At 44.6% G+C, this 14,772-nt stretch overlaps 1 protein-coding gene across 5 annotated transcripts in view; it reads right to left on the bottom strand.

Annotated features, from left to right (window-relative positions):
• Nucleotides 1–4,871: 4,871 nt before the first annotated feature.
• Nucleotides 4,872–14,772, bottom strand: part of FOXRED2 (FAD dependent oxidoreductase domain containing 2) — a 16,785-nt gene continuing 6,884 nt past the window's right edge. For all 5 annotated transcript variants that reach the window (XM_044441018.1, XM_044441017.1, XM_044441020.1 and 2 more), the window contains 6 exons: nucleotides 14,427–14,693; nucleotides 12,329–12,495; nucleotides 11,016–11,181; nucleotides 9,376–9,617; nucleotides 6,415–6,585; nucleotides 4,872–5,359 (listed from right to left, as the gene is read on the bottom strand). In XM_044441018.1, the coding sequence (XP_044296953.1) occupies nucleotides 5,097–5,359; nucleotides 6,415–6,585; nucleotides 9,376–9,617; nucleotides 11,016–11,181; nucleotides 12,329–12,495; nucleotides 14,427–14,693 (1,276 nt within the window). In that variant the 3' untranslated portion in view covers nucleotides 4,872–5,096. The remainder of the gene's footprint in view (nucleotides 5,360–6,414; nucleotides 6,586–9,375; nucleotides 9,618–11,015; nucleotides 11,182–12,328; nucleotides 12,496–14,426; nucleotides 14,694–14,772) is intronic.

Raw genomic sequence — 14,772 nt, 5'->3', positions numbered from 1 at the left:
ACGTTTGTCTCTTAAAAAACGATTGGCGGAGGAAAGGAAGTGCTTGAGAACTGTGGGAGATGATTGGCAAAGGCGGGCACAATTAGGCTTTCTGTGTGCTTATTGGCTGGTGAAGTCGTTCCAAACGTTGAGTGACTTTTTCTTCCTAGCGTAGGCGCTGATTGGCTACTGGAGAGGTCTGCCTTCGCCACAAACTTCTAAAGCGCCAATAGAGAGGGGGTAGCTCTGGGTCGGCGCCCGCCCTCCGGAGCTGGGTCGGAGTGCACAGGGCATAGTTTGTAAGGCGTTGTGGCGCGTTGACCGCTGTAGGCCCTTTTCCGTCTAAGCATGCGTAGGATTGTGCCCAAACAGTGTGGATCGCCATTTACAAAACTGTAATTACTTACAGATTTGCAGGCGTGATGGGTCGCAAAGCAGTTCTTAACTGCTGTAAAACACCGATAAAAAGAAGGACTTGAATTCCAAAACCCCAGCACCGTCGGGAAAAAGCAAACATGAAAGAGGAGCTCTAGCAATCAGAGTAATTCCGTAGGTAGCATTCTTCGAGCTGTCCGAAAATCTAACCCGTTAGGGATTGGAAGACAGACCTCGGCCAGGACGATCATTCTACAGAAGAAAGACCTGCAACAAAACGTTGCAGTCTATCCTGTCTTCCTAGCTCCAGTTCGACAGCCATGCTGTTGTCAAGGATACTGTAAGGCATTCAAGCAAGATAACCCCCTTTTCCTGTTTTTCAAGGGGCATGCAGGCACACACGTGTGAGTGCGCTTCGCATCTACTGCAGGTCTAACTGAGTACATGATCATTAGTAAAATGGGAAAGATCCCTGGGGTTCTCCAGGAAAAGCAGTTTCTTGCCTAACCTAGTTCTAACAGCAAAAGACATATGTTCTAACAGCAAAAGACAACCATTGCTTGGTTATGAGAGGAGGAGCTATCCACTTTTCCAAGATCAGAACTTGTTATGTAGTATGTCTTATTTCAAAATACTCCTGTGCAGGGTTTAGTCACTTAACCCTGCATAGGAGCAGGTAGCTTGGTTTTCTAGAATACCGTACAGGCTAATTCTGTACTGCTGCTCTGTGGTGGTTCACACAGAGGCTTATGCCACTGCAGCTAAGTGGGATGTTATAGCAAGAGAAAGCCGACTAGGCTCCATTTGCCTCTTTGCCACATTGCTGGGCTACTACAAGAGAGGTGGCTTTTTCTTCTACCAGCACTATGGCATCTAAGGCATACTTGATTTTTAAAGTAGGGAGCAGAGTTTTTTCAGGCACATTTGTAGAGATGTACAGTCTGATTTGAAATCTGAGATGCTTCTGTTTAGAAAGCAAAACAGAACTAAGTTTCTAGACTTCATGGTTCTAGAAATAAATGGGAGAGCTGTGATTGTAAACAAATAATGAAAAGACAAATATAGGCTCTATGTTCAGGTTTTTCAGTTTCTAAAAATATTTAGATTTTAGGCCAAAGTCTACTCTCTCCATTTGAGGCTCACAATGTCACATGACAGTCCATTGAGTTGAAAATTTTGTGGTAATAATTTGTGAAAAAAATCTTTTTTGTTGTCTGCTTTCTGTGCCAAACAAAGGTTAGCTCTTTTTTTTTTTAATGGGCTCAGGAAATTACTTATCACAAGATATTTGAATAAGACTCTTCCCATTCCATAGCTGAGCAAAGACAGACACTGCTGGAACTTCAGAACTTTTTCTTTAAGTTTATCCAAATAAAGCAACCATACAAAACACAGTTTCAATACAACATTACAATATGCATTCGCTTGATCATGACAGATATTTTAAAATAAGTTAATAAAATACTGTTCTGAAAAAGTGAAGTTTAACAAACTGAACTCCAGCAGCTCAGAGGCATTCCATACATACAGGCACAGACAAAAAATTAGTGGAATGTTGAACTACTTGAGTAGATGCTAGCTTGACAAGTTGGAAGGGTACCATGGTTGTTCTGGCAGTGGACCAAAGCATGACCTTTTCCTGCAAAGCCTTGCATAACTGTACTTTTGGAACTCAGGCTTTGCCCACTAAATCAAGGATGTAGCCACATCTATTCCTAGCCCTCAAGGGCACTGGAAATTTGTATTAATTTGAGCATCAAGCAAGCTGAAACTGTGGCCTCCTTAGCTAATTTGGCTGATGCATTACTGCAGTGACCATGTATAGTTAGGAAACAGCAGCAAAATCTGGGCAATAAAGATAGCAAGAGTGTTAAGACAGATGTGTGGGAACACTAAGGCAGTTATCAGGGGAAATAGTTCTGCAAGTTAGCAGCAGGCTGAACTGGGCAAAGCAAATTTCTTCTTTGATACTGGTGGAGTTGTAACAATGACAGGCACATATTGGTTGGTGTTTGTAGCATCACCAACAACTCTGCTCCACTCTCCTCCCTGGAGTAGGTTTCACTTTTTGTGTGTGAGTGTGGAGGATGAAGGATGGATAAAAAATATGCATAGAAGCCAGTAAAATAAAATGATTCAACCAATGAAGAGAGGTAAGGGCAAGACAGGGAGCTGATCCGCTTGTCAACCCAGCTTTGGAAGACCTGCTGTCTGTGTTTATATCACTGGTGGCATTCTGACTGCTAAAATATAAACATGGAATATACTACATGCACTACCATAAGATATGTGGAAAATGATCAGCTTAGCTAAAGGAAAAAAGGACTTTTTACAGCATTTTAAATAATATATATATACAAAATAGCACAGCTTCTTTGAAGTAATGACTGGAGTAGAAGAGGAGAGAACATAAGGTTGCATGTAGTGAATAAGGAAGGAAGGAATTCAAATTTTCCTCTGTGAAAGAGCTCCAGGTTGACCAAGGAGGCTCCGAAGCTGTAAGGATATAGTGTATGTTAGAAGGGGCCCGATAAGCACAGCATCCTTGGAAGATCCCACTGTGGATGGGGTTCTGGGCCCACATGAACTTCTATAGCTTCATTAATATAAACAGTATTGTCTTCTCCATCCTCCCTGAACCTGGTGCTACAACAAATGTACAATTTGGTGTAGTACAATTTGTAGTACAACACCCATCAAGGGCAGCCAGCATGGCCACTGGCTGAGGAAGGCTGGACTGCTCTGAGTGGCCATGTCCCTCTGAGGCTTCAGACCACCTAGCTTCTTAACAATGTTCCATCTGATGGTGGCAAGAATTAAACCCGAGATATTCTGTATAAAAAACATGAGCCCTACCATAGCACTGTGGGCTCTCTCTTCTCCACAGACTGCACTAGCCCCTCTTCAGTCTATGCTGCCAGGGTGAGTTCTAATTTGCAACTTTATTTGAGAAGGGACCCCGTTTCAGTCCCATTGTCATGAGCAAATGGCAGGGAAGAGGTTAGGAATTTATGAAGAAGAGCACTAACATGGATTGCTGCTAGGAACACCACCTGTAATAAAGCTTAGGTTATGGGGCATATAGATGTGAAATTATTATTATTAATACAGCTGTCATCCAGGAAGCACAAGTGCAGAAACTGCTGAAGGAGAAAGGGTATAAAGGCTATTATTTCCAGTTGCACACAGGAATGAGGCAATAGGTAAGAGATGAGCATGTACCATTTCCAGTACATTTCCCCTGACTCAGTAGTAGGGAAAAAAGTATGTGCACCAGAGGTAGGGGTATAATAAAGTGCAGTTTTTCCTACCTACTCTTACCTTAAAAAGTAAAAAGTGTAAAGGTAAAGGTTTCCCCTTGACATTAAGTCCAGTCATGCCTGACTCTAGGGGGCAGTGCTCATCTCCATTTCCCAGCCGAGGGAGCCAGCGTTTGTCCGCAGACAGTCTCCGTGGTCATGTGGCCAGCATGACTAAACACCGAAGTGCACGGAACGCTGTTACCTGCCCACCGAAGTGGTACCTCTTCATCTACTTGCATTTGCATGCTTTCGAACTGCAAGGTTGGCAGGAGCTGGGGCGGAGCAACGGGAACTCACCCCGTTGTGCAGATTCGAACTGGCAACCTTTCGATCAACCAGCCCAGCAGCACAGCGGTTTAAACCACTGTGCCACCTGCAGTCCCTACTCTTACCTTAAAAAGTAAAAAGTATATTAAAGTACAATTGTAATAGGAAACACTGAGTTAAGGAAGCTTTCTAAAGGGGCATAGTGCAAACAGAGTAGATATTGACCTTCTGCACAACAGGACAGCCAACCGTGGCTTAATTCATCTGCATAATTGTCGCATCATGCCGGGAAACTTTGGGCACCATTTTTGCATGATATCCACAGTAGCCCAGTTGGCCAAGTTAGCCTAAGCAGCAGGATGTGTTTCCGGGTTACACAACCTTCAAATTACCCATGGTTTGTTTTAGGGTTATTTGTGATTATCTAATTCTCAAACAACCTCTGCTGCTTGGGTTCACATGACATGGCAAGCCATGGCAAACTAGGATGCCATGGGCACCCAGCATAACACAACAGGCCCGCATGGGCAAATTAAGCCATGGTAGGATACAGGAACTCTTCCTCTTGAAAAGTGCAAGAGTACCAGTTTGACTGACTAGGCTAATGATTACTGTAGTGGAGCTTTTTGACAAACTTGGTACGGAGGGAATCAGGCTTAGCCGTTCATTTTGGCAGAGCCTTCAGACAATGCATAACATTTCCCTACTCTGGACGTTAACAACATCCCATTTATCTTTCATCCAGACAAACTCACCAGACTGGTAGTAAATTCAGGCACATACAAATATGCAAGGATACGGTACACAGAGCATCCACAACCAATGAATTCTCTTCCAGATCAACAAAAACCATGCAATTAAAAATCATGTTGCTATTTGTGTGTCCCTTTTTCTCCCAGAGACTGGTCCATATTATTGAAATGTAACACCATCAGCAGGCAACAACAATGACAGAGAAAAAGTTCCCTCAACTTTATCTAGTGTCAGCCCTCACTAATCCTGTAAAAGCCCACATTCTTACAAAATAACAATCGATCTACACAAGTCTTTGGCAAGTCATGGTCCCTACAAAGAATGTGTAGGAACCCAAGTGCACGTCATGGAAGTTGGAGGCTCTTTGTAGATCTGTGGTGGAGTATCATGACCACAAGCCGTGTGGAATCACAGGGAAGGCTAAAGTTCATCCTTGGTGCGCAGGAGATGCTGCAGTTGGGGGTTTGGCATCACGTGATCCTCCAACAGCTGGTCATGTGATTGGAGGTTAGTACCCTCCTGTTTTTTTGGGGAGTCCACAGCACTATAATCCTCAAGCAGCCCTGCTTCCACTCCATGACGCCTAAGTCTCTTGTTACCCATAAGCCCTTGCATTTTCATGTATCCCTGTTGGCAGAAGGGAGGCAGCTTCTGGCGAGTGAGAGCAAACAGAAAGCAGGACTCTATGCACAGAAGAAAAAACACATTCTGTAAGTTATAGTCCACATGAATGTGTAAGTTTAAAAAATACTGGTCTGAAACGGGGAATAGTATTAATTTCCTGGTATATGTAGTAGTAGGCTAAATGAATTTTCCTAAGCTGGTGACCTCCAGACATTTTAGTCTTTATCTCCTATTAGTCCCTGCCAATGAGGTCAATGGTCAGGAATGCTGGGGACTATAGTGTAGTCCAAAACAGCTTGCAAGCACAAAGTTAGGGAATGCTTTTCAAATGTTTTGCACTGGTTCCCTGGGATTCCACATGGGCATCTTTCCCAGCCCCACTTGGAGGTTTCACGGATTTCACCCTACATTTGTCCCAGAAATTGGACCATGGCTTTGCTGCCTTATAGGCAACTTTTTGTTCCTCTGCAGAATAGCAACAAAATAATCTACTAAAGTATGTGCATTGTTTACATTTAACCCAATGAAGGTGCAAAAACTGCTGGGGATGAGGGTACACACAAGTTCTGCTCCCAATGACCTGCACAGCACAGGCTCTGCTGAAGAGCTTTGAACTAAGTGTCTAGGAGGATTACTGGTCATGTGGAGGTTCAGCTAAACACACTTATAACCTCACGTTAGACCTCAGTGTATGGTCTTTAGAGGAACTGGATGCATGGGAACATTGATGCATGAGTAGGCTGACTCCCTGCATAGGGCTTACGGATACATTTAACGGAGGCACATTTTGCAAAATTCATTTGTTCTGTACTGCAGAATTTAAATAGAGTGTATATGTGTTTTTAAGTGCAGAGCCGTGGCCATGAATTCCCAGAGCTCTGATTCTGTGAAGTTCTTATATTCAATTCTACCAGGTCTCTGGATAGTATGACCATTCTACTCTGAAGTCCAAAGTTGTCTCTGTTAACTGGTGGTGTTAACTTATAACACAAATATTTCCTTGGGGTTGCACAACATAACAAACATTTGACATTTCCCAGTCAAAGGGACGTCAGCTGGTTTGCTAATAGGGTCTGTTCCCTATTCATTGCTTTCCAGACTGCCCATAGGTTACCTGCATAGAATCTCCGCAGGTCAGTTCCCAGGCAATTTTCCAAGAAACGTCTCAGTGGCAGGATGTGGGCATTTGGTGCGGTCCAATCTGTCAGGAAGTCCTCCACAATGTGATGGATGGCATCTGGCCGGGGCAAGGGCCAGCCTGGTGGACACAGTCTCATCTCACGTTCTGTTGGGAAGGAAGACAGAGAAAATATAGTCAGGATAAAGTTCAAAGGGAAGAATGGACAAGTAACTGATTTATTTATCCAACTGTTTTCCATTTTACTTACAAAGAAAAAACTCCCGAAAAAAGTGCCAGGTTACACAGAAATGTGCAAGAAACCACATTGCCCTAGTATTTAACAGGTGAAAATGCTATTCCTTTCCTAGAAATGTCTTCAGAGGCTGCAATCTCCTCAGCAGTTCACTCCAGCACAAGAGAGAAGCCCTTAAAACAGGGATGGGGAAAATGTAACTCTTGCTGGATTTAAGCCCCAGTCACCTTGGACAGTGTGAGATCAGAGATGATGGAAGCTGGACTCCAATAGTATCTGGAAAGCTTACGGAGTAGCTAGAGTGTAAATGCTAGTGCTCTTATCACCAGAGACTCTTCTAAATTGAATTTATTTTTAATATTTATAAGTGGGGTTTTGTTGCAAGTTCTTCATTGCTTCAAAGACTAACCAAAGCCAGGGGTTCTGAATATAGCGGAAGTAGTGCAAGATGTTTTTATTCATCTGACTGTTGGTGATTACGGGCAGAGAGGAATATGGGGGAATGATTAATGTTCTATTACTGTTCCAAACTCCAGGGATAAGGAGAAGCAGGACTAGAAACATATATGCACACACTCTACCGTTTTGCTGAACACCTTTTTTCAACTAAAATTATTCTGTCTTTCCCATTAGATGTCAGAAGAGCCCTTGCTTTCTGTAGTTCTCACACGGAGCAGTTCAGAAAGACTAAACACCTCATTGTCAAATACTCCAATCACAACAGGGGAACACCTATAGCAGTGATGGCAAACCTTTCAGAGACCGAGTGCCCAAACTGCAACCCATAACCCACTTATTTATCGCAAAGTGCCAACACTACAATAAAACCCGAAAACTGAGGTTTTAGTTTAGAAAAAACAACACACAGCCAACCCAAGCAAATATATATATATATCTTTGGCAGCGCACTGACCGGCCACGCAAAAGCTCAGACACATCGTGGCTAATGAGTCGTGGCACATGATGTCATCGCCTGGCACCACTACTACTTTCCGAGCATGCGCATGGCCCCTATGTGCGCAGTTTTCAAACACCTGGCTGCAGGGGCAATGCTGGGGCAACTTGGCTCCCATGCTGACAGAGAGGGTTCTGCATGCCTGCTGTGGTACGCGTGCCATAGGTTCTCCACCACTGGTCTAACCCTACACTGGTGCACTCCCCTAACTGTAATACAGGGGTAAAATACCATTGACAATAATGCGATTTTGAAAAAGTCTTCCTGGAGTAGCCTTTACTGCACATCTCAATATTTCTGCCCATTCTAAACACATTGCAACTATCAAAATCATGCCAGGACACCTTGTTTTTCTAACCCTAACCCTGCCCTGGTGCACACCCATAACCCTAATACAGGGCTAACGTTCCATTGAAAATAGGACAATTTTGAAAAAGCCTTCCTTGAGTAGCTTTTCCTGCACAGCTCAACATTTCTGCCCATTCTTAACACATTCCAACCATCAAAATCGTATCAGGACACCTCATTTTTCTAACCCTAACCCAGTGACGGTGAACCTTTTAGAGACCGAGTGCCCAAACTGCAACCCAAAACCCACTTATTTATTGCAAAGTGCCAAAACTGCAATAAAACCTGAAAACAGCCAGTCCAAGCAAATATATATATATATATCCTTGGCAGCGCACTCAGAAGCCATGCGAAAGCTTGGATGAGTCGCGGCTAATGTGTGGCAGCTCGTGACATCATCGCCTGGCACCACTACTCCTTTCCGATCATGCGCATGGCCCCTGTGTCTGCTGTTATCTGATGCTCGGCTGCTGGGGCAACTTGGCTCGCGTGCCAATAGAGAGGGCTCTGAATGCCTGCTGGGGCATGTGTGCCATAGGTTCGCCACCACTGACCTATAGGATCCCAGCACTTATCTAGATGGGTAGTTGAACCCATCAAGCTCAACTATCAACTTGCTAAAATGGAACTTCCAACTGTTCCGTAAGGACATTCTACTATGGCCATTTCCACTGCAGCAGCACTTCATGAGGGTATCGCTATGCAAGATCTCTGCAGCGAGGCTACACGGGCAACCCCATGCATGCTCATCCAGCACTATCACCTTGACACGAGAGTCAGAAGGGACTGTTCATTTGGACATGCCGTCCTCTCTGCCATTCTGCAATGGTGACACTTTCCCACCTCCTGGGTATGGTAAGCTTGCTATTCACCCATATGGGTGCTGCACAGAGACCAAGATGAAGAAAGGCAGTTTGCTTGCCTCTAACTATCATTCTTTGAGTGGTCATCTGTGCATTCACACAACCTACCCACCAGCCCCACATTGATGTTGATGACCATTTCAGGTGATGCTGACCTATTGCTGTTTACCATGCCAGCATCTTCTGGAAATCGAACGGACGGTCTTCAGTTAGAGTGGCGAGAGGGTGGGAACTCCACCCATTTATACTGGGGAGTGCGGAGGGCGTTTTTCCCACCAAAATGATTAATGCTGAATACAGGCACTGCACAGGTGCAGTACCCATATGTGTGATGCACTGAGACCACAACAATGAATCTGAGCTAACTTATGGCCACTCAGACGCTGTCTAGGGGACAAAAGGTTGCTCCCTAACCCACTACAGCCTCCATCCAAATTTAAGATCACATTGTGGATCTTAAATTGTGGAACTTCAAGTACTCCAAGTGCCCCAAGTTCATTTTCAGTGGGGAGAAGAACAGAGAAGCATCCACTTACCAGTGGGGAGGTGTTTGTAATAATAAATGACAGGATGCAGGAAATTGGACTGCCAAGCATGCTGTGCTTCTCCCACAGCACGATTATAATAGAAGACGTCCTTGTCAGGCCCAGAGAAGTTCTTCCCATACTCCATCATTATGACAAAAAGCCCGTTCTGAGCTTTTCTCCCCGTGCGCCATTCTAGGTCTTGCAGGACCCCAACAGGATACTCCTCCAGGTACTCAAATTCTGTGGCATTCCTAAGCAGAACCAGAATGAACAGAGTAACTTCAAAACTCTATCCAGTATTGCTAACTGGTGTGTGGGCCTGGGTCTCTCTGTCTCGATGCACTGGCTGGGAAGGGGAACTGCTAACTTTGCACTCCCCCTCCCCACAAAATCAAGTGTATTGATTAGGTTTACAAGTGACAGCTGTATTCCAGGATGAGTTTGAGTACACAACATGTACCCTCCATTTGAAGGCAGATCTGATCTCTTCCACCCATGCCTCAGGGACCTCAAGGCTAGATCACCATAACGGGGTTACCCATGAGGAAAGTCCTTCATTCAGTGGCACAGCAAATGCCTTTCAGGAAAGAAGTCCTGGGTTCAGCCCTCTGCATCTTTAATTAGGGAGACCCATGCCTGAAATCTCAGAGAGCTGCTGCCAGCCAGGGTAATTAACTAACTAACTAACTAACTAACTAACTAACTAACTAACTAACTAACGTTATAAACTGCTCTACAAAGAATTGCCAAGTTAGATGGACCAATGGCCAGACTCAGTCTAAGGGAGTGCCCCATGTTCCTATGATGACCGGCTGGTGTAGAATGCTGCCCCTGGCACAGCATCAGGTATGAGTTGGGATGACAGCATTTTACCATTTTAGAAACAGCTACTCTGGCTATCAGCTTGCTTCAATGCTCAGCTCATGGTGCTGCCTGAACCCTACAAAGTCCCACACAAACTGCGTTCCAGACAAATCGTTTATCATGAAATCTCTCTGTCTCATGCATGGAACTTCATTGAGCATCTCTGATGATGACATCTTCCACTTGTAACCCTCTTGTGTTTCCCCACTTCTTCCATCTTCTATCTTAAAACAGAAAACCCACCAAGATGAGCTGAAGCTCCCCATTTGATCATATTCTTCCATAAGAAGCAGGGCCTTCTTGAGTTATGCCTCCAGAGCTGTGGAATGCCCTTCCATGGGAAATTGGATTTGGATCCATCCCTTCTGCTATTCTACCAGCCTGTGCAGACCCTTTTGTTTCAGTATATTGTGGCCGCACTTGCTATGCTTAGTTAACTGCTGCTGCTTTTTGTTGCAATCTTGTTGGTTGGTTTCAGTTTTTATTTGGATTGATTTGGTGCTGTTTTAATGGGATTTGATTACAGGGTGCGTTGAAATCCCTTCGAGATGAAAGGGGATATTGATTGAGCAAATAAATATTAACCATCTTCCTCTCAAAGGAACTGTTTCAGCAGCCACCCGCATTACAAACATGACCTGAAGACACAATTATTCCTATCCACGCACGGCATTGTCCTGAGGCTGCTGGCATGGATTGCAACAGAAACTGCCCCTCTGTTGGCGACATTTCTAGGGGACACTGTCTCTAAAGGAAAGGAGCCTGGGAGAGCATTACTCACTCACTCGTTCAGCAGAACAACATCTGCAAGCACACTGAACATTTGGTAGAGGCCAGATGCCTCATTCACCCGCTGGACAATGGCGTTCGTTAACTGCATAATGGGGTGGCTGGAAAACGGCCAGGGTACTCCGTGGTGACGGACTTCTAATAAGCGATGAACTGTGCGAGCTGCATGGGGTAAGAAGGAAAGAAAGATGTGGATGGTTTAATAATGTGTCCACGATTGTGAATTAAGGAATGGAATCACACAACAACAGGAGAATTAATGGGCTGCACTGTGACAGAGCATGCAGGAATCTGGATAGCCTGAGGGCTGAATTCAGTTTCCAGAAAGCTCTCAGGGCCACATTCCAGTGGAGCTGGGGCCAAAGGCAAGGGGGGGGGGGAGGCAGAGACTCCCAAAGTACCAGCACAGCATGACTTGCTGAGGGTTCCTACTATCCATAATAGGAGACAACCTTTTAGAAAGGGGTGAAAATGGGAAAAGCTGAGAAACAGCAAAGAATCAGAAGCTGGGAGAAAGAGGGTAGGGGCTTCTGGGAACCTCAGAGGGCCACGTTTGTTCCTTAGGCTTGAGGTTCCTCATCCCTGTGGAATCATTTTATCCTACAGCAGGCAGAAGAAAAACATGAGTGCTGCTACTCACGCAAACTTGCTTGCTGCCCCAGTGATCTTAAAGCTATAGACACGGTCTCTGATTCTCTACCTATTGACTTTAATTAGACAGAATTAACCATGTATTCCATACATGCTCATCTTTGCAATAACACCAGAATTGCCTTTCACCAGTAGCAGAAATTCTAGCTGTTTCCAAATGGCAAACGAACTCTGGTAATTCCCACAATGAAGAAACAGTGGGGTATGATCTAGAAAACTGCAGAGTTGGCCAAATTAACAGAATTTGTACAACTGAAGGAAGGGAGGAATAAAATGAGAAGTTCTGAGATGTGTTAGTTACCATGTATTAAATACTGCAAATTATGTCATTCCCTTGATGTATACAATATAAGCATTTCACGTTGTGCTGTTCCTTACAAATTTTAGTTTTATTTACTACAAAAATGCCACACATTTCTGTTTAGTACCCTTTGGGAACAACGTGTTTCATGACTTAATTCCCTTACAATTGCATTCTCAACTTGGTGCTCTCTAAAGTTGTTTTGAGGGGAAGCTAGGAGGTTTGCTAGGTTAGGAAAGCCTGACTTATGGGAACTAGTTTTAGAAAGCCAGGTTGCCTTCCAGAGCAGATTCACTTCTGTGCCGGCTGACATACGTGGCACTTCGCAGACCCTACACGTCACACCTCCAAGCTCACCTGTGTATCGGAACCCATGAATAAAGCCTCCGGCAGATTTCCTAAAGTCAACTGAGTGGCTCGCAGTGCCCAAGACAAAAAGTCCCCGAGTGGCTTTGGCTTCATAGCTGGGCTTGATCAAAGGATACTTCTTCTTATTGCCTTTGCCTCGCATCAGCCCAACAGATCTGGGTAGGGGGAAAAAGTGGCAAACAGAGCAAGTCAACATTAAGAATGGATCTGAGCTGAAGTACTGACAGGGCTTATCATAGTTCAGTGACAGACCAAATGCAGATGGTTGCAGGATCACTCCAGAGGATCTCCAGTTAAAAGGGCTGGGAAAGACTGCTGCATAAGATGCCGGAGAGGTGAAGGTAGTCAGAATACTGATGGACCAGCAGCAATCCATATAAGGCAGTACAGTATTTTGCATATATTTATATGTTCATATATGTATGTTGTCCCTTCAACATAGGTCACCTGTGGCTCTTGCACAGCAAGATTGCAGCAGTGCTACCATGGAAAGGAACCATGATCCTAACTGTGAATGAACTGCAGGTTTCTTCTTTATGGTTGTTACTTCTGCACCAGATGTAGTTCTCACAGCCTTTTTTCTGTTATGTAGTGTCTGATTTGCTAAAGACACAATCTGGTGCATGTACAGACAGAAAATTTCCTACAAACCCCAGCATTCTTACAGCCCATTCTTACAGCCCAGACCAGGCTAATGTATAAACTATAGTTTCACAAAAACCTGAGTCCCCCAGTGTTCAGATGTACATGGCTGCTTATGCTGAGATGTAGCAGGCCACGTTTTCACCTCCTGATTAACAGTGGAACCAGCTGCCCAGAGAGGTGGTGGGCTCTCCCACACTAGAGGCATTCAAAAAGAAACTGGACAGCCATCCGAGTGGGATGGTGTAACGTGGTGTCCTGCAACAGCAGGGGGTTGGACTCGATGGACTTCATGGCCCTGTCTAACTCTACTATGATTCTGTGATAACTCAAGTGCACAATGTTGCCTGGTTCTATTTGGTGAGCCACTGTAAGTCCTGGACAAAGCTGGCATGGCCAAGTGTGACCGAACTGAAGAACAGCCAACATATCACTGCTTTCCAATTACACAGGGCTGTGAATTTGGTCATCCAATAACATGGGGATGATTGCATGCTGTGCGCCTTCATTTACACCTTCCGAATCTTTATGAACAATTGACCCTGTCAAGCTTGAGCAGAAACAAAGTAGACTTTCTATGCAGCACTGTCTATTCCAGCCTGCAGTAACCTGGGACCCTCCATATATTTTGGACTACAACTCCTATAACCCCTCAGGCAGCTGGCTGGTTGTGGGAGTTGTAGTCCAACACATCTGGGGGCAACTGGTTGGGGAAAGCTGCCCTATCCTATTTAATATACAGCGGCATCATTACAGGAGATGCATGTGTCTCTCATTCTGTTAGAGCTAGTTAAACAAGGCTGAAAGTACATCTTTGCTGCAGGACCCAGTTAGATACTGGTGAAGGGGAGAGTAACTGGTAGTATGAGTAGCAGTTGGCAGGAGCAAGGGGCAGATCACAAGTGAGCCAAGCAGTCAGGGAAGGATGCTTCCTGAGTGCTTGTCTGAGATACTCAAATGAACGAGTGACTGTTTCATGAACGTAAGTTAAGACTAATACCACTGAATGACTATGGAAAAATGAGACAGTGCACTGCTATACATCTTCAAGTAAGCCCACTAAGTTCAGTGGAGCTTGCTCTGAGGAAAGAGGGTAGGGGATTTCAGCTTTAACCACCTGACTGCCTATATGGATTCTGCAGGACACAGGCCAATGCTGTGGGCGTGCCCGAAATATTTGATGCCAAAGTCCAACCCATCCTACTATGGACTGAACTAAAAGGGCACTAAATGCACCACTAGAAAGCATATCTGTTTTTGGGTGGTTTTGTTTATTAAATAATGAGCATGGTGGCATTTGGCATCATCAATCAACTCTGGCCTTTGAGTTAAGAATGTCTCATTCATGCCATCTGCATGCATTCATGTTTCCCTTTTTGTTCTCTCTGCCCCTTGTATCTAGTCTCTCCCTCTCTCATTCACTTTGGGACTGGTCCCTCCTTACTTGTTGAATATGGAAAAGTCAAACTTCCAGCCCAGGCAGCGGATGACACGGTCATAAGGTGCCCGAGTAGCAAAGTTGTCTAGCTCATCTTGTGGGAGGATGACAGACTCTGCTTCACTGCTATTGCTGTTCTCGAGGTAGAAGCGGAGTGTAACGTGCAGCTTCCCTTTTCGGTCCTTGACGAGAACCAGGTCTTCCAAGTCACCCTCCAGAAGCCCATCCAGAGACTTCAGCTGGTAGGTGTCCAGGAGGCCATTGTTAATTGCTCTAAGGAAGGAAGAGTTGGGATGACAATTTTCAGTATTATTATTATTATTATTATTATTATTATTATTATTATTATTAT

The sequence above is a fragment of the Varanus komodoensis genome, unplaced genomic scaffold (genome assembly GCF_004798865.1).
Source record: "Varanus komodoensis strain SLA01 unplaced genomic scaffold, ASM479886v1 scaffold39, whole genome shotgun sequence".
In the NCBI taxonomy this organism is placed as follows: domain Eukaryota; kingdom Metazoa; phylum Chordata; class Lepidosauria; order Squamata; family Varanidae; genus Varanus; species Varanus komodoensis.
This window is presented reverse-complemented; position numbering and strand designations above follow the sequence as displayed.